This window comes from Papaver somniferum, chromosome 7 (assembly GCF_003573695.1).
Source record: "Papaver somniferum cultivar HN1 chromosome 7, ASM357369v1, whole genome shotgun sequence".
NCBI lineage: Eukaryota > Viridiplantae > Streptophyta > Magnoliopsida > Ranunculales > Papaveraceae > Papaver > Papaver somniferum.
In genome coordinates, this window is record NC_039364.1 from 255,195,644 (window position 1) to 255,219,223 (window position 23,580).

The window sequence follows — 23,580 nt, forward strand, 5'->3', positions numbered from 1 at the left end:
TAGAGAGAATCGTACTTTTCTGGACCTTGTCTGAATGTCAGAACCTTTTTCTAGTACTTCACAAAAACTTTTTCGAAAACAGTTCAAAGTGAGGTTTCGTGTGTTCGGTTGATGTAGGTAGGGACGAATCTCGGAAGAAAAGGCATACCCGAGCCGATGGCTAGTACTTCAGGAACAGTGAGGACCCTGAGAAATCGGACAGTAGCGGGGAAAAGCATGCAAGAAGGAATGACGGGTTCGCGACAACAGAACAGCCGACAACATCAACCAGAAAAATCCCGAGTACCGGCTGTAGGAATGAAAACTGTTGACGAAGAAGTTAATCTAGGTGGAGACGATAATATTTCTCCCTTACGCATCGTTCCGAGTCAAAGGAGGACCGAGAATATGATGGATGGAATGACTGCGTCGGATACTGAGGATGATGAAGAAGCATTAATGATGTGAGAAGACCGTAGGCGGGCCCAACAACGTATAAATTACCAATATACGTTGGACCAAGAAGAAGAAAGACTCATGCAAATTCTTCTGTATAGAAATAACATGACTCGAGACATTCCTATGGCACCTCCAACCGCAACCCCCGTTGCCCCGGACGCACCCGCGCCACCTACCACAGTAGGAAACCATGTGAACGGTCATTTCGTACACGAAAGTACAAATCCGACGCTGATGGCTATCCTGGAAAACCAGAGAAGGCAGGAGGAATTCATGAGAGAACTACAGAGAATGAACTTAGCACTGGAACACGAGAATTACCAGCTCCGAAATCAAGGGGCGAGATAGGGTGGATCGTCTAGCCGAAGCACATCCAGCAACCGAACCTGATCAAGGGACACCCGACCACCTCAAGGGAGAACACCCGATCCAAACAACATGAGAGGAGGATATGGTCCTACGGATAACTCTTCAACCAAGGAGGAAACACCATAACGGAGTAGAAGTTCAGACAATGCTACGGAAGCTAAGCTCAAGGAACTAGAGGATATGGTTAAGAAACTATCTGGAAACGACGAAGATGATAAATTGGCAGAAGTAATGAGTTAAGACGAGAAACCCGCTTTCACCCGAGAACTAGAACAAGCGCCATTTCCCCCAAGTGTAATCTCCCGACGTTTACCTTGAGGTTTGATGGGACTGGATATGCGGTAGAACATGCAAAGATGTACATGATGTCACTACTTCAATGGAAGAGCAACAACGTGGTTATGTGTAAATTTTTTCCTGCTAGTATGGAAGGAGAGGCGAGAAATTGGTTTTATACCTTACCAGCAGAGTCAAACGGAAACTACGGAGTTCTGATAGAAACCTTTCTTGAAACATATATGCACAACAACATCGCTCGACCTAGGGTCAATAAGTTGTTCACTCTGGTAAGAATATTTAAGGAATCTTTGAGGTCCTTGACGGATAGGTGGAGGAAATTGTGTACCGATATCGGGAAGGTGCCAATCGACCAACAGATATTTGGATTTGAAAATCCACTCGGGAAGTCGGACCCTATCTGGGTAGCCATGTTCACCGAGAAACCTCAGACATTGAAAGAAATGAGGAAGATGCAGGAACACTACATCGCCCTAGAGGAAATACAAGAGGGTTCCAAGGATAGAGGAATACAAGAGGCAAGTACAACATTGGAGGTAGTATTTCAGGAGGCATCGAAGCGGCCAGAGAAGAGATCGGATCCGCCACCTAAAACTGCTGGAAGAAAGGAGTGGGACGATAAGGGGAAAAGGCCTCGCCGTGAACCAAGAACTTATACACCTCTGAACGCACCACTCGAAGAAATTTTCAAGGAAGTAAAGAAAATGAATGACATCAGATACCCGAAGACCAGGGGAATACAATTTGATGAAACAAAGAACCATCCCGAATTCTGTCATTATCACCAGTTCCGAGGTCACTCAACTAATGATTGTCGGGAATAAATGACATAGTTCAGCATATGATTAGGGACGGATACCTAAGGTAATTTGTCAGGGCAACATCACCCACATGCAATTCACTCGATGCACCCGTGCATCAAGTAAGGATTGATCGGGGAACCCAGTTTGTGTGTAACACCATTTCACACTTGGTAACCCAGGGATTTTATTTGGGGACGAGCATCACGTCAAGGATTCACAAAAGGGATCGGTCAGGAAGGGAGATCTTCAGCGTCGCCAAAACTTTACCAATAGAGGCTTGGATGATGCAGCCGATCACCCTCCCTTCTAAGGATGTCCTGAAGAACGGCCAATCACATAGTGACCACTGGTAATTACCTTACTCATCGAGGAGTGGGGAGTCAAGAGGATACTGGTAGACAGTGGAAGATCGGTTGAAGTCCTCTTCTACAATACATTTAAAAGAATAAAGTTATAAATGACATCCTAATACCATCAACCTATCGGATCTATGGCTTCAATGGAACAATGACCATATCAAAAGGAGAAATCACACTCAGGGTCTCACCCGGAGGAGGATACCTAGATACCCTCACCACCTTTTGTGTTTTGGACATCGTATTACCATATGAGGCGATCACTGGAAGACCCTGGATCGCGTGTATCAAAGGGGTGGCTTCCGCCTATCACCAAAGGCTGAGGTTCCCCACTTATAAGGGAATCGCTGAAGTAGTAGGCGATCCTCAAGCCACGAGGCTGTGCATGCAGCTAGATATACAACAAAACAAGGACACGCGATCTAGGCTGCACCGAGAAAAGAGTAAAGCTAAAGAAACAAAAGATGAAGAAGAATTAGAAAAAGTAATTTCGCATGCGGTCATGGACTATGAAGCAGGTGATAAAGAGGACTTATAACAATCAAAGGAGGCGACACCGATCAAGGAGTCAAAGACAAACATCTCATCCCTAGAGTCTACTCGGGAGACCAACTTAGGATCGAAAAAAGAACCAAAAATAGTCTGAATTGGATCCTTGTTATCGGTAGAAAAATTGATAACTCTGTTACGAGAACATATGGATGTATTCGCCTGGAAAATGCACGATATGGAGGGGATCGACCCAGAGGTATGTTGCCATCTCCTCAGGATAGATCTGAAGTTCAAGCCGATCCGATAGAAAATGCGCAGAATTGCTCCCGAGCTGCAAGCGACGGTAGATATTGAATTGAAAAAACTATAGATAGACAAAATCATTAGAAAGGCCCAATATCCATAGTGGATATCGAACATGGTAGGATTTCCCAAAAGGAACGGAGGGGTAAGAATATGCATCGACTTTAATGACCTGAAAAAACATCAATCAACTAATAGAGTCCATAGTAGGATACAAGGCAATAACATTAATGGATGGGTACTCAGGGTACAACCAGATCCCCTTGGCTCCCGAAGATCAGGAGAACACGTCTTTCTTCACACCTAGAGGACTATATTGTTACAGCAAAATGCCGTTCGGGTTAAAGAATGCAAGTGCTACATATCAAAGACTAGTCGAGGACATGTTCGAAGATAAAATACACAACACCAATGAGGTTTATGTGGACGACATGCTAGTAAAGAGTAGAACGACATCCAGCCACATCGATGACCTTCGAGAAATCTTTCAAACTATGAAAAAAATTCAAAATGAGGGTAAATCCCACCAAGTGCACCTTTTGGGTAATGTTGAGTAAATTCTTGAGATACATAATCACAAGTAAAGGCATAGAATACGATCCCAACAAGATCAGGGCCGTCATGGAAATGCCATTTCCAGTAACGAAAAAGGACGTACAAAAGCTAAACGGAAATTTGGCAGCGTTAGGGGGGTTCATCTCACGATCGTCGGATAAATGTACAGATTTCTTTGGAACACTGAGAAAAGGGGAAAAGTTTAGACGGAGCGAGAAGTGCGAGAAGGCATTCCAAAAGATCAAGCAACGTCTTGCCAGCTTACCCATGTTACAAATGCCCGAGCCCGATGAAGTTCTTACCATATACCTCGGGGCAACATGTTATGCTATAAGTCCAGTTTTAGTCAAAAATCTCGGAGTAGAAGAAAAACCTATGTACTTCACAAGGAAGACCATGAACCCGACAGAGAAGAACTATACCAGAATTGAACAGCTAATACTTGGAACGCAAAAGATGCCAACGTATTTCCAGACCCACATGATTCAGGTGCTTACGAAGACTTCTATAGAATCTGTGCTTGACAGTGCGGCAAGATCGGGACGGATATCCAAATTGAGTGCTCAAATAAAACAATTCGACATCTTCTATGAGGTGAGAACAACAGTAAAGGCACAGGCGGTAAAATATTTCATGGCAGACTTTTCCCTAGATGATGATGATGAAGTCAAGGATATCCTGGGAATGGAAGAAGATAAGGAGGATCCGTCCGATATCCTCGAAACATGCAGCCCGACACGATGAGAAGTGTTTGTAGATGGGTAGTCCAACAAGGAAGGATCGGGACTAGGATTAGTCTTCACTACACCAAAAGAAAATAAGATGGCCCAATCAAGGCAACAAACAATGTCACTGAATACGAAGCTGTGACACATGCCTTACGATTAATTGTAGAACTAGGAATTCATGATGTGAGGCTAACTAGCGATTCTCAACTGGTGGTTTGAAAGATTAATGGACAACACGTTATTCATGATACAGTATTGCATAATTATTGGGATCTATCCCAATTCTACATTGATCAGATCCCCAATATCAAGTTCCGACACATTTGCAGAAAAGACAATCAACACTCGGATGCTTTAGCCTATATCGCCTCGATGTTAACGAACCTGAGTATAGAAGGCATACAAGTCGTGAGGGTGTTGGTGCCATCCATGATGAGTGCCAAATATTGTATATATCAACACCTTTTTGTTGGGATTTAACTCATCTTTTGTGCATTAATTCTACATTTTATCCCATATTCTGTATTTTCATTGTTTTCAAGAATAAATATTTTTATTAATTAATTTTGCATTTTTAGGTACCAAATAAAGTTTGGATGAGTTGCGGAGCAAAAAGAACAAAGGAACGAAAAGAATCCGGCAGAAAGATAGCGCAGATTGTGGTATGGAAGACTCAAGGATAGAAGTGAGCTTAAAAAAGAAGAAATTGTTCTTAAAGAAGAAGTGGGCTCAAGATTGTCCAAGCCCAAACTCATTTCTCAAGCCCGAATTCTAAACCTAAAACCCAAACCCAAAACGGATTCCGTTTTCAGCCGTGAGATTGGATCCATCACTTCATCCCATGGTCGATTCATCTCCGTGTATCAAACTCTGAAGTTCATGTCTAACATTTTAGTACCTAACTCGATCTTCAGCCGTCTGTTTTGATGTATCACACATCCAACGGTCGCTCCACATCCGTTTTCATCGCGCCGTTGGAGTAATCCATCATCTTCTCATCCTACGTATTCCCCTCACAGATCATCAAAACTTGATGTTTCGATCAACACTCAAACACCTAAGTTTATATCCCACAAAACAAACACACCATAGCCTAAACCTAGTCGATTTCTTCTTCCTCCTCCTTCTCTACACAGCGACACCACCACCACCAACTCTCTGCCATCACCATCACCTTCCGCCACCTCGAGCTCAACCACCACAACCACCACCAGAAGCCATCATGGCTATCCCTTACCAAACCCCATCATTCCCCTATCCTTTTAGCGCTCTATTTCATCAACTTCTCATCTAGTTTCTCTCTGAAACCCTAGGTTAGAGATTGATGAACTAGGTCGAGCTAGAGACGTAATTGGAGCATGGAGAGGAGCAGGAGAGGCATACGAAGCATGGGTCGAAGAGATGGAGCAATTGTCCCATCTAATTAGGTGAGAAATCAGAAACCCTAACTGCCCTGTTTTGAATTTGGGGGAAAATGTTTGTAACCCTAATTTTGTGTTTTGTAAGTATAAATAGGGGGTGTATGTTGTGTGTAAAGGGGAATGCCTGGGTTAGCCAGAGCTTCACCCAACAGGACTGGACTAGCCAGTTCCTCAACTGTGTTATTTTCAATTGTTTTGCACATTTTCAGTTCATGTTAAATTTGAATGCAATGTTGTTTCAATTTCAGTTCATGTTCTAGTTCTGTGGCTGAGGGTCTCAATGAAGCCCTAACCTGCTGTTTTGTGTACACTGATAATGCATTCTTGAATGTTAAAAATGCCTAGGAGATAATCAAACTAGCATGCTTGCATTTAGCTTTCACAATACATGCCATGTATGCATTGTAGTTAGAATTACTCTATGTGGACATAGCCACCAATCATGCTAAACCAGGCCACTGTTGAGCCTTAGGCTAGTTGTTCTTTAGGTAGACAATTAGCACTATGGAGCAATACTCTAATTGGTTTTGATTTCTCTAGCGGGGAAACTTCTTAGATATAGGTAAGACCAACATCTTAACCCATGTCATCACAAGGAAAGGAGTGTGTATTCAGTGAATGCATAATATAGGTTAGTGGTGGAGTTGGGAACCTTAATATCATTTTCTCACTGTTTTCATTTTCTTCACTACTTTTTCCACTGTCATTCTTAGTCACTTGCTTTGCTTCCTTCCCTCACTGCCAACATCTCACAGTTATCTTTTGTCACTGCCTTGCATATAGAATTAGCTTAGGAGAATCTCAACACACACCCAGTCCCTGTGGATACGACCCGTATTTGCACACTCACTACAACTACACCGTGCACTTGCGGTATAACCGTAGGCCTATTTCTTTTGCTCTTAATTTTATACATCATCCCCGGCCTACCAAGTTTTTGGCGCCGTTGCCGGGGACTTGGTGCTGTGTGTTGATTTGTTCTTTGCTGTTTTGTTGCATTCACTTTCATCTTCATATTTGCATCATAGTTCATTGCATTTGCATCTTTCCCTGCATTGCATACTCATTTGCATATTGTTCACTTACATTCCTGCATCATAGCTTGCATCTTTACTCACTTTCTGCTTTGAGCCAGCAGGTACCTGCCTGTACTGCTACCTGTGCTGCCTGGTGCTGCTGCCAACAGGTGCCACTGAGCTGCTGTGGCTGCTGCTGCTGCCTGAGCTGCTGGACCTGTGCTGCTGCTGCTGGACCTGTGGAACTCCTGCTTGCTACTGTTGCTGTGCTCCTGTTGCTGCTGCTGTTGAGCTGTTGTGAACCAAAGCCCAACTGGGCTGTTCCCAAGCTGCTGGAAGAGAACCAAGCCCAAATGGGCTGTGCAACTAAGAAAGCCCAACAAGGCTGTGCCAAAAAGAGCTAAGCCTAAAACCCAATGATCTGTCTATGGGCTTGTTTTAACTGAACTTAGCTTCTTGTAATTTTGTTTTAACATTGAACTCTTGAACTGTGGGCTTATCCCAACACAAAGTTTGTAAAACAAATTTTAAGACCATTTGGGCCTCGTACTTTGGCTTTCTGAGAGCCCAAAAAGAAAACCCAACTGAACCGTAGCTGGGCTTTATCCCATAAACCAAATTTTTTAAAACCCACAAAAACCAAATGTTTTTCATGCCCGACAAAACCAAATGTTTCCCGTCAAAACCAAATAATGTCTTAGTTAAATCCTATGCTTCTTTTGTATATATTTTGCTAATCCACTGTGCTTTCACTTAAGTTACTTTTGGATTCTTGCCTTGAATAACGGACTTCTAATCTTGCTTTCGCCGACATCCGGGTATTCTCTTTCCTTTTTCTCTACTCAACATGATCCTCTTCATATGTTGTATTATAATTTTGTCATATTTTGAAACATTGAGGACAATGTTTATTTTAGGTTTGGGGGTATAGAGTAGATACCACGATCACATGCTATCATTGAAAACAGAACTCTTTCTTTTTGAAAAAAAAAAAAATAAAAAATAAAAATTGAAAAATTAAAAAAATTAAAAAAATGGAGCTCATTTACCTTGAAATGTTGATTCATGTGCATGTATGTAAACTTAGGATTCTTAGTCTAGATGACAAGGCACCCCTGATTCTAGCACAATTCACATGATGATAAGAACTTTGCACATGGACGATCTACTAATACATGTTTAGCCTCGGGTAGGTTTTTTATTGGTTAAGTAGACTGTCAATCATCTATAATACTGAATGAGACTTGACTAGCTTGTTCTTTGGTTGGCTGGGATAGAAGTTGGAGGTTACGTTAAGAAAAGCAACCATTGAATTTGACCGGGTGCATCGAAAAGGCTACCTCTTGCTATGTGTCATGTAATTAATTTTTCTTTTTATTCATATATCAAAAGTGTTACTATGTTGTAAATTTCAAAAAAAAAAAAAAAATCAAAAAAAAATCAAAAAAAAATCAAAAAAATCAGAAAAATCAAAAAAATCATCAGAAAAAAATACAAAAAATATCAAGTTCCATGTTAAAGACAATGTTTCTCTCTTACCTAAAAATAAAAGAGAGTAGTCTATGTAAATAAGAGTCATCTTTTTGTTGTAAATAGTCTTGTAATAAGCAAGGAGGGTGCAACCATCGATGTATAACGCGGGTAAACTGAAATATCACCAACTCATTAGGTGAACATTCCAAATTCTCGTAAAACCGGACAGCTAGCTTGGCTTTGAATTCGGTTCTTAGCCTAAAAAACTATCTCTTAGCGATTGACAGTCATAACTTCTGATAATTCTTAACATGTGTAGATACACTTTACACTCTTATCACATGTCTTTAGTTGTCACCAGTGTTAGGATTGTGCCTTAGAAAGCTAGATTGACATATCCATTTTGCTGTGAGCTTAAACTGTCTTGCACATGTCACTTTTCATGGAATCTGAGCTTATATTTTGTCCTAAGGTTTTGTGGGTACACCTCCGGTAAACCCTCACGAGACTTCAACTCGTCCACTAGGGACACTTAGTGGTTTAAAAGGCTTAGTGCATACGCTAAATGCATTCGAGAGACCAGCGACAGTGGTATAGTTACGATTTCCTTAGTTTTGTTTTACTTGAGGACAAGTAAAATTCAGGTTTGGGGGTATTTGATGAGTGCCAAATATTGTATATATCAGCACCTTTTTGTTGGCATTTAACTCATCTTTTGCGCATTAATTCTACATTTTATCCCATATTCTGTATTTTCATTGTTTTCAAGAATAAATATTTTTATTAATTAATTTTGCATTTTTAGGTACCAAATAAAGTTTGGATGAGTTGCGGAGCAAAAAGAGCGAAGGAACGAAAAGAATCCGGCAGAAAGATAGCGCAGATTGTGATATGGAAGACTCAAGGATAGAAGTGGGCTTAAAAAGGAAGAAATTGTTCTTAAAGAAGAAGTGGGCTCAAGATTGTCCAAGCCCAAACTCATTTCTCAAGCCCGAATTCTAAACCTAAAACCCAAACCCAAAACGGCTTCCGTTTTCAGCCGTGAGATTGGATCCATCACTTCATCCCACGGTCTCTTCATCTCCGTGTATCAAAATCTGAAGTTCATGTCTAACATTATAGTACCTAACTCGATCTTGAACTGTCAGTTTTGATGTATCACACATCCAACGGTCGCTCCACATCCGTTTTCATCGCGCCGTTGGAGTAATCCATCATCTTCTCATCCTACGGATTCCCTCACAAATCATCAAAACTTGATGTCCCGATCAACACTCAAACACCTAAGTTTATATCCCACAAAACAAACACACCCTAGCCTAAACCTAGTCGATTTCTTCTTCCTCCTCCTCCTCTACACAGCGACACCACCACCACCAACTCTCTGCCATCACCATCACCTTCCGCCACCTCGAGCTCAACCACCACAACCACCACCAAAATCCATCATGGCTATCCCTCACCAAACCCATCATTCCCCTATCCTTCTAGCGCTCTATTTCATCAACTTCTCATCTAGTTTCTCTCTGAAACCCTAGGTTAGAGATTGATGAACTAGGTCGAGCTAGAGACGTAATTGGAGCATGGAGAGGAGCAGGAGAGGCAGACGAAGCATGGGTCGAAGAGATGGAGCAATTGTCCCATCTAATTAGGTGAGAAATCAGAAACCCTAACTGCCCTGTTTTGAATTTGGGGGAAAATGTTTGTAACCCTAACTGCACCACAAATATCCGCGATCAATCGGGCCTCATTGGCCTTTATCTGGGCAACATCTTGCTCCAAAGATCGGACCTTCTCTTGTTCGGCTGCAGACACAAAAAGCTAGTCAATATGGAGACACATAACATCCAAGAACGAGAAAACATTATGGTGGCAACAAATGACGCTCGAGAACACCTGAAAGTAAGGGTAAAGATATTCTAACAGTTTATTCAGATTTCAACAAGCTAATATCGAGCGCAGACAATTTCGAGTTTAACTCGTTATAATACTGCTCATTAAACTCATTAGTGGGGCAAGGTTTTTTATGATTACTCCAAGCGGCCTTTTGTCAGTCATATGCTAACTGAAGACCCGATAGCTGCTCCTGTGTCCACTCCAACTGTCGGGATACTTCATCGAACCTCCGAAGCTTCTCTCTCAACTTTTGCATAGATTTCTCGGTAACATCCTTCGACTGCAACAGCTGTTTACGATCGTTATGAAGATCTCTAATCTGAAACCTCAATGACCTACACTGACTTTCTAAGGAATCGTCCATTAGACTTATATCAGCTGCAACCTTCTGGGCTTAAGATAAATCAGCTCAAAGATTATCCATCTTTTCGGGCACATACTCGAACCTTTGATATCGAAGAAGCTCGGATTGACGCCCCTCGATCTCGACAGTTTGACGGTCAATCTTCTCATCTTTATTATGAAGTTTCTGCTGAAGCGTGGCAACATGTTCTTTTTCAATGTTTAACTTCTTGGTCATCCGACGGTATTCGGAAACAACGTCTCTATCTAGGCTAAGAAGACAATAATAAACTCAAGATATTGGCACTACAAGATCAATCAGGGGCAACAAAGTTTTAAACAAGTACGTTTGGCTTTAGCTAGATGTTCCTCTAGCCCTCGGGCTAGTTCCTGATCCTTCTGCAGCTGGGTATGAAGACCCTCCACCTCTGACAACAGCTGCCTCTCTAGTCCCCGGGCTTGTTCCTGCTCCTGCCGCAATTGGGAGCGAAGACTCTCCATCTCTCCCCACTGCTGCTGACAAAAGGCTTGGTCTGGCTTGGATCAACAATATTGGGTGATAAAACCTTAGTCCATTGGTTGTAGAGGTCTGCTTGTTCTCGAGTATTCATCGGCTCTTCACTCTGGATTTTTTCCATCATTTTCTTCAACAATTTCGTAACTACCTCACCTTTTTTCAATCAAAAGCATAAATAACTATTATTTTTCAATATTTTATAACAATTTGAAAGGAAAAAAATAAGAGAAAGTATCTTACCGTGGCATTACATAAGTTCAAGGCCTCTTCACCACATGTAGTCATATGCTTCTGAACTCTCTGAGCCTCTTTCTCCATTGCCTTTGCTTTCGCTTTCTCAGCACGGGCTTGATGGACTCTATTTATTACAAGAGGATGAGAAATATGTTCATACCATTCCATATATCCCTTGTCAGCGGCATTTGGCTCATCATACGTATCTACACAATCTTCAGGTGGAAGAAGAAAACTCCCATAGTTGTTCCAGTGGTCCACTGATGGGCCAGGTTCATATTTTGGGGTAAAATATTTGAAGGTGTACTTAGTTCCCCGCTTCTTCACATTGAAGTTTTCCACTTGTGGTACATTTTGGACACAACAAAGTTGTCTCAATACTCTTCAAGGATTATACATTGTATAACTACCAGGATAAAAAAACGGTCCATTATACCTTGCGGTAGGTGAGAAATCAACAACCTCGCGGTATATTCCTCTTCATCTAATGGAATAGTGTGGATGGAAAATCACATTTTCGATCGTTGCATTATCCAATCTCTCCCTTAACTTCAACAACTATTTTTCTTTACCCTTCATCTGTGAGTTCGAAATTTCGAATTTACCATTTGTAGGATTCCCATAAAGACAATGAGTCTTAGCATGAGATAATTTTAGTTTAGGGAAGTGGTCGTACACCCAAACCTATGCGAAGGAGCCACAAATGGTAAATTTGCAGTATGATTAGTAACAATACACATTTGTTCGGCTGAAAAAATAAAAATTCGCTTATCAATAGCAAAGTTCGGTTTGTTTGCAAATATCTATTGTCTGTATACTAACTATTTTGAAACACACAAAGGATAATCTGACGAGGTACCTGAATAAGGGTGTATAAGCCTCCAAGTTGAAAAGTCCTAAACTTCGGAGCTTTTTTGAGCTACTCTTAAACGAATGAAAGAACCATCGTGCCCCAAGAGTAGTTGTTCACCTCTTCAAGGTTATCCAAAAGCGGCTGATAATGGGAAGTTACCAAGTTCCTAGAAGTGTCGGGGAAGAAAATGGTTCCTAGTTGATATAACAAATATGCAGTCATATAATTCTTAATCTTCTCCGGTGTCATCACCAACTTTCCATCCCTAACCAAACCTTTGTCCCTGCAAACTCGTCTTTCAAAACTTTGATCTTGAACTTTTTCTACTTCTTCTTCAATGAGCGGTCTTCCTAAATCCAATTGTACTCTTCATCTTTCTTAGGATCTTTAACAGCTTGTCTAAACTCACAATTTTCCTTTCCCTTGCCCCATCCTAGACACTTTTCAACCAATTTTTCAAGAGCTTCATAATTCATCGAGGAATCATATTCTTCTCAAACACTTTTTCCTATAATTGGTAAGCATGTTATTCTCTTGTAATCATCCGGAGTTATTTCCATCTTGCCAAATGGTATATGGAAGGTATCCGTCTTTATATAAAGCCTCTCGGAAAACGCAGAAACAGTGATAATATCAAATTTTTGTGCGCATGTTGTATCGCGTTCCATAGTACACAATCAACTACCTCTAACCGGAACTCATCACACTCGTCCTGTATATCCCATATCTTGTTCTTCTGACGTTTCAAACAACGAACCGCATTATTATGATCCTACAAAAACAACATCATATCTAATATACTAATATATAGAAAAATATATGTCAAAATATAATAAAACGACTGAAAAATCTTGATGGTTCTGATTCAATACCTTTTTCGCAAATATCTTGGCAGCCCATGAGTTTATGTAGCCAAACAATACCTCCCCTCAGTCTTTTGGAGTACCATAAGTTGGGTTCTTTGGCGACAAACACAAATTCTTATGAGGAATGTATGCATATCTAGCACAGGGATTTTTAGGCATCCTGATAGGTTTATCTTGAAATATTTCTTCTCGTTCCTCTTCATCTTCCTCGTCATACTATTCCTCCTCTGATTCGTCATTTTCATTTTATCCATCCTTATCTCCTTCTTCCCCATCTTCTTCATTTTCATCATTGTCATTTTCTTCATTCTTATCTCCTTCTTCTTCTTCAGCTGGTTCCTATTCTTCACATTTATTATGTTCTTTATTACCCATCTCTTACACAACCTCTTGATCAACTTGTTGGATTACATTGTCAAAATTATCTATATTGACATCATCTTGGATGAAAACACCCGATAATGACCTACCTCCAAACTTAGCATTTTTGGTTCCACGCTTACTAGCACCACAATTTACCTTTCCTCGAGGCGTGAGAGTTCTCATATCTTCCAGTAACGTTTGGTTTGAGTTTTTACCTTTGCTACTAATGAAGAAAACAAAAGATATTAGCTTAGACGCAACATAAGGGTTCTTAGCGTAAGGTTTCGTTAGTAGAAAAAGTTCACGAAAAATAGGCTAACTCTAATTTTGTGTTCCAGAGATTAGTTCTATTATTCCAGTTTTTTTTTGCAAACAAACCGAACTCCACATATATGTAGTTAGAGAAGAGTTCGGTTATTCAAGGTTTATCATGAACAAACCGAACTCCACGTATATGCAATCAGGAAAGAGTTCGGTTAGTCAAGCTTTTTTATGAACAAACCAAACTCAACAGATATGCAACTACGGAAGAGTCCGGTTATGGAAAGCCAAAAAAAGAAATATGCTAACTACATATATGCATTAATGGTAAAGTTCGGTTACAAGGAATTTTTAAAAGAAATGCAGAGCAACCAAACTCCACATATATCCACTGAGGGTAAACTTCGGTTAAAGCCAAACTCAACATAGTGAGAAAAATAGCAAAGTTCGGTTACAAAGGTTCCACATTTTTTTGTTTGTAATAACGGTAAAGTTCGGTTACAAAACAGTCTTCACTTTTTGCGAACAAACTGAACTTCCCATATATGCAATTAAGGAAAAGTTCGGTTACCAAAATCTAAAAAAATAAATATGCGAACAAACCGAAATCCACATATATCCACTAAGGTAATTTTTTTTTAAGTTCGGTTAAAGACAAACTCAACATAGTGGGCAAAATAGCAAAGTTCGTTTACAAAGGTTCAACAGTTTTTTTTTTTTTTTTTAATAATGGTAACACTCAGTTACAAAACAGTCTTAACACTTTTTGCGAACCAACAGAATTACCAGTTGAGTAACCTAATTTTAAATCTCGTGTAACTAAACTTTTCTTCGTGTTATTCTTTTCTGGAAGTTCGGTTAAAAAACTAGGGTTTTTTCGAAACTCCTCCTAACCGAACAACACACTGTAACTTCCATTTAAACTCTATGTTGATTATTTCTATTCAATTTAACCAATCAAAATCAAATTAAAAGTAATTGGTTTGTGAGAAAATACCTGCGAATTTTAGTAGTGGCAGTTTCAGGGTTATTCTTGCGTCTTTGACACCCGATTCTGAATCTAACTTCCGGTTCCACTTCTTTATTAATCTAAATTTCACTTGAGAGATTTGCTAGATGTGTTAATGGGGGACCTTCTCCTGGGAGTCTTGGGGTTTTCTTTTGAAGAACCATTCTTATACTTGATCGATTAACCGACGATGAAAATTTTATGAATCGTCGATTAATCGATGTTGAAATGAAGAAGAAGAAGAAAATTTTTCCCCCCAAATCGTTTCTGTTCGGCTAGGGTAGTGGAGGAGTTGTTTTGTTAATAGATTAGGTTAATATTTTGGTGGTTATTTACTTTTAATTTTAATTAGGGTTAACAACAAATTAGTAATGTCACTATTTGGACAGCCCTTATAATTATAGGGAATATGGCTTTATAAAACAATGGTCCCAAAAAAAAACTCGGTGTTCCAAGGAAAACATGAAGTTGTCGCTAATCTGCCTCATTCAATCTGAACGATTTTTTAGGGACTACTTCTTTTTTGTGGAGGACTACTATGGGTGGATAGTGAAAGTAAAGTTGGGTCATCCCTTATCCGAATTTTTTGTTAATACCAAAAAAGCCCTTGAAACTCAAATTAGTGTTAACGTAATGATTTCTTAGTGTTAGTGTAATAATTAGTTAGTGATTAGTGAGTTAATAACATGATAGGTTTGTTAGAATCAAAATTATTGTGAGAAAGAAGAAGAAGAAGAAAAGATGAACAAAGAACCCAAAAAAATCTTTCCAAAACTCAATGCGACAAACCGAATGATGGATTTTATCAACCACAACCAGAAAATGAAGTTATGGGTACTCATGTATTGCTCAAATTTAGTCAATGTAACTTGAATTGTGCAAAAAAAGGAAAAATCGAAAATTTCAGGAAATTTTTTTGGCTAGGTCAAAGTGGTTCGGTTACCTAACCTGCCTTGCGACGTAACCGAACTGTTATGTATGTAGAGTTCGGTTAGTTCAGAAGACGCAGGTAACTGAACTCCATTTTAATGTAGGTTTTTCAGCTTTAATGGAGTTTTTGCTTTCAGAGAAAAGTTCGGCAAGGAAAAAAAGTTGCGACGTAACCGAACTAAAAGTTCGGCTGGGAAAAAAAATCGATGTAACCGAACTCAATATATAGGTTTTCAGAGAAAAGTTCGGTTAGGAGAAAAAAATTTACTACATAACCGAACTAAAAGTTCAGCTAGGAGAAAAAGGAAAAAAGTTGCGATTTCGGTTGGGAATTTTTTTTTGCGAGGCAACCGAACTTTTCTCTGAAAGAAAAACCTCCATTAAAAGTTGAGTTCGGCTAGTTCGACAGATTTTTTCACATAATTCCTAGCCGAACTTCTCTCTGTAACTTCCATTTTCAACTCATTTTAATGATTACTTCTCATTTTAATGATTACTTCTCATTTTCAACTCATTTTAATGATTACTTCTCATTCCTAGCCGAATGAAAAGTAATTGGTTTGTTATAATTTTGATTTTGTGTTCTTAATGATTTAAATTAAGCTATATATAGAGGTGGCGGTGGTGGTGATTTGAGGTGGTCGGTGGTGGTGAGCGGCGGTGGTGATGAGAGGAGGTGGTTATATATATAGGTGGTGGTGATGGGAGGAGGTGATTATATATATAGGTGAAGGATAGGTTAGTCATTTCCATATTTTAGGACACCCCTTATAAGTTTAGGGTAGACATTTGTATCACAAAGTAGTCCCCCGCCTTTTTTGAGTAGTCCCCAAAAAATCGTTCTTCAATCTGCAGCGATGGGCTCTGCATAATGAATGGGCTTGGGCTTGACGAAGGTTAGGAACGCAGTTGAGAACTATTTATAATCAGAATCTGGAAGTGAGCACGTTCACTGTTAAACCTAAACTATCCCCCTTTGTGAGCTCAAGAGAGAATCAGAGAAAGCGAAGTTGAATCAACGAAACGAAGACATCCACTCTAAGAAAGGCAAGGTGAATAAGTTTTTCTTGTGCTGTATTTTCTTATTTGAAGTTGAATTTTGATTTTGATTATACTGTTGTGTTTTTGTAGGGATTTGAAAATGTCAATTGCATCCACGTCTACTACTTCTTCTTCTCTGGCTGATCCAGCTTTCAAAATATATAGACGCTACAAATACAAGTGTGAAGGTGATTGCGATTGGGGTGATGAGGAAGACATATTTCGAAACAAAATTATGTATTTGGGGAATGTTGATGAATCATCACCGCCACCACCACCTTTCGTTGTTCTCGTTCAAGGACCTCCCAATGTCTGTATGACTCACCCCTTTCTCCTTTTTCACTTTATGTATTCTCATATGTATCAATGTTGTTGTAGGTTGGGAAGTCCCTGCTGATTAAATCTCTAGTCAAATATTTTGATCCCATGAAAGATATCACCAATGGCCCCAACATCATCATAACAGGTTTGTTTGTTTCTGCAATTCTAATTATTATTAGCTTACTGAAACTTGCTACTAATTTTTTACTCACTCATTGCTTATGCTGCCTCAAATCTTGTTCTTCTTTCTTCAGCTGACAAAAAAAGAAGGCTACAGTTAGTGGAATGCCTGGATGATATTGATGCTATGATCGATGCTGCAAAGTATGCAGATCTGGTACTGTTACTGGTGGATGCAAATTATGGGTTTGAAGCGGTGCGTGGGTTTCTTAGTTTCTTTATGTCATCACTACATTCTGGGGGATTTATATTTATTTATATCTCAATTGCTTGTCTATTTCAGGATGTTAAACTTTTTATGGTTTGCCCAACAAATCATGTTTAGACTAAGCTAATGACTTTGCAACTTGTGACGGAAAGATTGGAGTGACATGGGGCAAGCATGACTAGGATTCACTTTTAGACTCATACTTGTTTTAAAGAAAATGTTTTTTCATCTATCCTTCATTAATCAATGTGAGGATATACAAGTTGATAAGAAGTCATGAAAGCTAGAGTGTTGCATTTAGTCTCTGTACTCTTGTTTTCAATTTGTTTCATTATGGTGCTGTTTATGGGTGTTGTAGAGCATGTTAATACTAGGTACAAGTTCTGATTTTGTCAATTTTAACTACATTGATACTGTCAATTTTAACTCATGACTATCGCGTTTGTCATTTTCAGGAAACATTCGAGTTTCTTAACCTTTTACAAGCCCACGGCCTTCCAAAGGTTATGGGTGTTCTTACACATCTCGACCAGTTGAAAGATTATACGAAACTCAATGAAACCGAAGAGCGTCTGCAGGATCTTTTCCGGACTGAAATATATCAAGGAGCAATAACATACAATATATCTGGTCTTCAGGATGACCTGTAAGTTTCTTTTGATTTATACAGCAAAATCTGATTCATGTGCCTATACTTATAACATTTTCGCATTTAGACTAGTGATGATGTCTGCCCTTACTTTAAATCTGACAAAGACACTATCTGAGTTGCTTATCCACTCTATGGTTATATCAGGTACAATATGCAGGATGTACAGGTACTGGCAGAACAAATATTGACGCTCCAACTCCATCTCTCATCACTGGCGAGCTGCACATCCTTTTGTGCTGGTAGACTGTTTTGAAGATGTTACACCTCCCGAAAAAGTGCTCAGGGAGGCAAATTGCGGTAGAAACATAAGCCTGTATGGTTACCTCCGAGGTTGTGATATCAAGAGCGGCGCTAAGGTACTTCCTCTAACTAGGTCAATGCGAGTTTCCCAAATCATAATATCTTTAATCCACGCGGCATCAGATGAAATCCCTTTTTTATTGTATTTAGAAATTTCCTTTATGAACCCATTCATTTTTGTTCGGTGACTTTGTCAGGCTTGAAAATATTTCTTGCTGTCAATTTTTTTTGTTTTTGATTGGACGATACCTTATTGTTACAACATATATAGAGTACGCAAGGATAAGTTTCACAGTCTGTGTCTAGAAATGTGCTTAGCTTTCACATAAAGCACGTGTGAAACCAAAGAATAAGAGGGAACCTGCCATTTGCGGTGTTCAATGATAGAAACAAACCGGAGTAACTTCGCTGCATGTCTTCTACTGAGCTGTTGCTGCTTTAGACTAGATTATCTTCCTTGTGGTTTCTTCTTTCTGGCTGAGTGATGTGTTGATACAATCACATTCGGCTAACCCGTCTCTCTCTCTGCCTTATACTTTCTTCTATTCACTTACTTGTCCTGTCGTTTCTACTTAAAAAAAATCTAAGAAAACAGTCTACTTAGAAAAATTATGTTCTTCTAGCACAAACTTCACTTGCATTTTTGTCCATGAAATTGACTTTAATTACCTGTTTCGAGACAGGTGCATATTGCTGGTCTTGATGATTTTCATTTGGCTGGTGTTAGAAGCACAATTGATCCTTTTCCTTTATCAGAGGAAAATAATTTTGTTATGCTAACCCCCATGGAGAATGAGACTTTCAGAACAGGGACCTATCTAAGGTTGGAGGTTCATGACGTTCCCTTCAGGATGGTTGCAAATTTTTATTCTTGTCATCCAATTCTTGTTGGAGGTATCAGTCCTGAGGACAAAGATGTTGGTTATATGCAGGTTATTATGCCTTCTCAATCTTTTTTTTTTAATTCGAACCATTTTGGAAATTTTTACTCGTTAATATATAGTTATTTACACAGGTATGGAAATGAAATATTCATTGTTCCATATTTGAATATCTGAATTATAGGAATATATTTATGCCAGTTTCATGTTAACTGATTCTTTTTCCAGGCGATGCTTAAGCGGCATAACTGGCATATGAAACTGTTGATGTCAGCAGAGCCAGTCACCATGTCAGCTGGTTGGAGACGTTACGGGACAAAACCTATTTATGCCAGGCAAATCGACAACGCACGGCATCAGATTCGCGACTTCATTCCCGAACGTGAGCACTGTCTTGCGATGTTTTGGGGCCCTCTTGCACCTGCCCATACTAGAATTACTGTTGTGCATAAAACTAAGGTCTGGTGTATCCCAGTTTTACTTTATTTACTTTGTACTGCAATAAAAAAGGGTAGTTCAATGTTATAAGTTAAAGAACCTGTCTAAGTCAGCATAATTCGTCCTTGATTTCCACGCAAATTCTAGCTAAAAAATAAAAAAATAAATTTTTTTCTTGATTTTGTCTATTATAATTTGATACTATCTCTGTCCTGTTTTCGAATAGTTTGCTTAGTTTGGTGAATGCAATAAATTTGTTAATCTTTTTCATTTTCAATCAGGAAGTGTTTCGGATAGCAGCAAAGGCAGTTGTTCTTGACCCTAAGCATCACTTTAAGATTATGAAGGACAGCAAGCGGAAAGGAAAACCTGAAAAAATCCTTAAAGACAGGAGGTCTGCTCTTATCAAGTTTGAACCAGAAGATTTTGAAGATGTTGCTGCATTTAAAGGTGCATCTATTCGGACTGACAGTGGAATTTGGGGGAAGGTCATTAAGGTTTGTGTTAAGTTCGAAAACAAAATCTCTCTTCTGTATCTGATCTTGAATGCTAATATAGTTTTCTGATGTGTATCTAGATTATAGAACCACTTGTCACCATCCATTTTCTTTTGTGATACTAAAAGTCTAGAACATTGAAAAAAAATGGTTTCTTGTGTGGTCTTTCTTAAGTGCATGTAGGATCATTTCTATGTTTTCTTTTCCACAATTGTGCGATGATTTAGAGTTTGCAGGAAAGTTCCTTTAAGTGAATGTTAAATTGTATAGCCTCTGTGGTTGGTCTGTTTTTGTTGTTTAGGGATCTCAAGATTCCTGTTTGGTAAGTTTTTTTTTTTGTTTTCTGCATTTCTGATGTTATCTGTATTGGGCAGGCGAAAAAAAAGAAAGGGGGTTGCTAAATGCGAATTTGAGAAGACTATTCGTGAGAGTGATATTTTTATCATGCCTGTGTTGTGCCAAGCTGTGGCTCCTCGCTTGTTCAACAGGATTGTTCCTGCTAACAAGGGTTCACTCAAAAAAGTTATTCCCTAATCTGAACTTAGATGGCTAAAGTTTATGGATTATAGAATTGCATTCTCATTTCTGACTTGTCTTTGGTACATAATCTCAGAAAGACCCTGCTCAAAGGCGGCTTGAACTTGAACAACGACGTCGTGTGGAGATCACTGATGATGAGCCTTATTCCTATCCATTTTCAACTACTTTTACGTTGATTCTTAACATTGAGTATTTGGTATGAGAATCTTAGCCGTTTCAGCTCCTTTCCGTGATAGTCTGTAGTACAAATTCACAGTGCCTTTTAAACTGGTCGTCAACCTTGATAATATACTCCCTGAAAAATAATTCATGCCACCTATATCCCCTACATAAAAGTACAATGCGGAGGTGAAATATTTCACATTGCCTGCTGACGACTATTGATTTTAATGATCCTCTTGGCACACATTGTACTAAATATTGTTAGGGAAAATTGTTCCAGCCTTCTTTGTCGCTTTACTTCCGTCAATGGCTAGTGGTGTTGCCTCTGCAAGATTACAGCTGATTCAGTTGGTGATGTGGTGCTTATTTTGCAGTGTAACAAAGGAAAGAAAACTGTGGTGGTCATGTCGGAGGAAAAGCGAAAAGAATTGGTCAAAAAGCAACAGGATGAGGAGGAGTCCAAGAAACTAAGTCTGTTTCTTGCTGAAGATGATATGTGGGATTACAGTTAAACTTTGGAATGGTCTCAAGTTCAAGAGAAAAACATTTTAACAAATAATGTATTTTACTGTAAGCAAAAAATCTGTAAATGTTAGGGAGGTACAAGCATAGATGTCCAATAAGTTGATGTTATTTTGCTAATAATTTATTAGAAACTTTGGGCGGCTTATCTTATGAAGTTTCCTCCAGTCGAATCAGCTTTTTTTTGCAGCACTGCTTTCTTGGAGAATGTTGTTCGTTCAACTTTGGGCGGCTTAGCTTAGGGTTGTCTCTACTTTGGACGGCTTAGCTTATGTGTCTTTTTCATATGTTGCCTCCTAATATTATGCTTGCTTTGAAATTTGTGGAGATAAATTGATGAACTGAACTTTGGAAATTTTGCTCAAGTTATGTATATAGCTCGTTCTTTGGATTAATGAGATATTTGAGAAGGTTATCTCCTCTTTGGAAGGTAACCCCAGTACAACAAAAGTGATGGGTTTTCACCGTTAACTAGTTTAGACGCGATGCGCCTGCCAACTTTTCATTGAATAATTTTTCAATAAAGATAACCAATTACGCAAATAATTTGTATCTACTACATCTGCAAAATGATCTTCACTTCTACAAAAGGCTCAACCATTCATACCATTAATGCAACAAACGCCACATAAGAAAGGCAAACAAATACCTTTTATCGTCTGGTGAAACATAGCTATTGAGGTATAATGGGAAAAGGTTGGACATTCATCACCGAGAATGTCTGGGTCATTCTATCAGCTCTACCGTGAAGCCCAACTATGCTCAACTCCCACGAGGAACGCCTGGTTTTTAAAAAAGAGCTAAAATAAACGAACGATTGTCAACAGTATAATCTCAATAACAGGACTGCTTTTGGAACAACTAATGCCATATAGATTTGTCCCTATTCATCCATTCCTTACTCTCCAGAATTGTGTTTTCGTGCAAGCTTAGCTTCCCTCTCCTCCTTTTTCTAGGCCGCCATCCATTCCTTATAGGACTCTTTGAACACCTTGGCATCCTCTTGGTATAAGTGTTCGACACCATCTTTGGTGATAAGTATGACTGTTCCAAAAAAAAAAACTAAGGAAAATGAATTTGATGTAATAGCTGATCCGTAGTGTTTCAATTCTCAAACTATTCCATAACACTTTACTTTGGAAATCCCTTTATAATCTGTGGGAAAATGTGTGATGGAAAAATATGCCATTCTTTGCAATAAAAAAAACTACATTTTTTATTACCATAACTAATTGCAATTACAAATACAAATACATTTTGCAAGTCTCAGTTCTGACAAATAGAAGACAGCTCTAATACAGTACCATTCTAAAGATCATGAGTGCTACAACTTAAATAATACTGATCAAACATATGTTAATGGCCGTATTACTTGATGTCTACCATCAGTACGTATTTCCATAAGGTAAGATAGTTTTATCACCATATCTAGTTTGATGAGAGCTTTAGAGAACTATAAGAAACAGAAAATTCATGCACTAGCCTACCAAATCGCACCGAATATAGTTATGAAAGACACTAAAAGGGTGGTAGTAGCTTCCTTAATTGGTTTTTATTGCCATACTAACAAATACAACTTATGTCACAGTATGATACAAATTATGGTCATGAAAACATTACTGCATAGACATAAATATTATGCTACCCAGTGTCCCTAGTTTAACAATTTGTCACATGTTAACCTTCTTCCACTAACAATTTCAAAAACCACTGGTTTTACTGGAAAACAATGATGAAAATACCAGCAACAAACTAAACAATTCTAAGTACTAGTTTTTCCTAACTTTCATGTTTTAGGATAATAACAGATCAAACATAACATCATATGATTTCGACAAGACCTAATAAGGGTCCTAAAAGCTAGAATAGGGTCCTAAAAGCTAGAAACCTAAACCAAACACTAATATAACGTTGCTCATTCATGCATCAGATCAAGACACAAGCAAAACACCACTAAAATAGTGAAAAGAAACAAAAAACTTACGTTTTATAAGGCCTCCGGTGTGCTCAGGATCATGCTTGTAAGCCCATGCCATAGCTTTCAGGATTTCGTCAGTATGAATTTCTTTATCTGTACCAGATTCAATAAACTCTCTCCTGCCACTAAGAATATGATTTGCAAACTTTCCTTAAGAACCGTGGCAACAAAAGGATACGAAAGGGTCTGCTTCACCAATAGACTTAACATAACCTTCTTTTTCAGACTTCTTGATAACACGTGCCCAAGTAGTTTTACCTTCAGGATTTCTCCGAACATAAGTACTTTCAAGATCTACCCCTAGTTGATTGTACGAGGAAAAAGTCATACTAGAAGGT

At 38.9% G+C, this 23,580-nt stretch overlaps 3 protein-coding genes across 3 annotated transcripts; all 3 read left to right on the top strand.

Annotated features, from left to right (window-relative positions):
• The first annotated feature begins 1,163 nt into the window (after positions 1-1,163).
• Positions 1,164-1,928, top strand: LOC113296391. The gene has a single exon (XM_026544701.1). The coding sequence runs from the start codon at positions 1,164-1,166 to the stop codon at positions 1,926-1,928; it is 765 nt and encodes a 254-aa protein (XP_026400486.1).
• Positions 1,929-16,482: 14,554 nt separating this feature from the next.
• Positions 16,483-17,801, top strand: LOC113300156 (ribosome biogenesis protein BMS1 homolog). Its single transcript, XM_026549349.1, has 4 exons — positions 16,483-16,574; positions 16,654-16,873; positions 16,942-17,029; positions 17,728-17,801. Exons 2-4 carry the CDS (start codon positions 16,664-16,666, stop codon positions 17,745-17,747), a joined length of 318 nt encoding a protein of 105 aa, XP_026405134.1. The 5' UTR covers positions 16,483-16,574; positions 16,654-16,663; the 3' UTR covers positions 17,748-17,801.
• Positions 17,779-21,412, top strand: LOC113296392 (ribosome biogenesis protein BMS1 homolog). Its single transcript, XM_026544703.1, has 9 exons — positions 17,779-17,918; positions 17,989-18,068; positions 18,144-18,280; positions 18,908-19,156; positions 19,334-19,564; positions 19,825-20,040; positions 20,415-20,562; positions 20,654-20,776; positions 21,117-21,412. The coding sequence occupies exons 1-7, from the start codon at positions 17,779-17,781 to the stop codon at positions 20,439-20,441; spliced, it is 1,080 nt and encodes a 359-aa protein (XP_026400488.1). The 3' UTR covers positions 20,442-20,562; positions 20,654-20,776; positions 21,117-21,412.
• Positions 21,413-23,580: the final 2,168 nt, after the last annotated feature.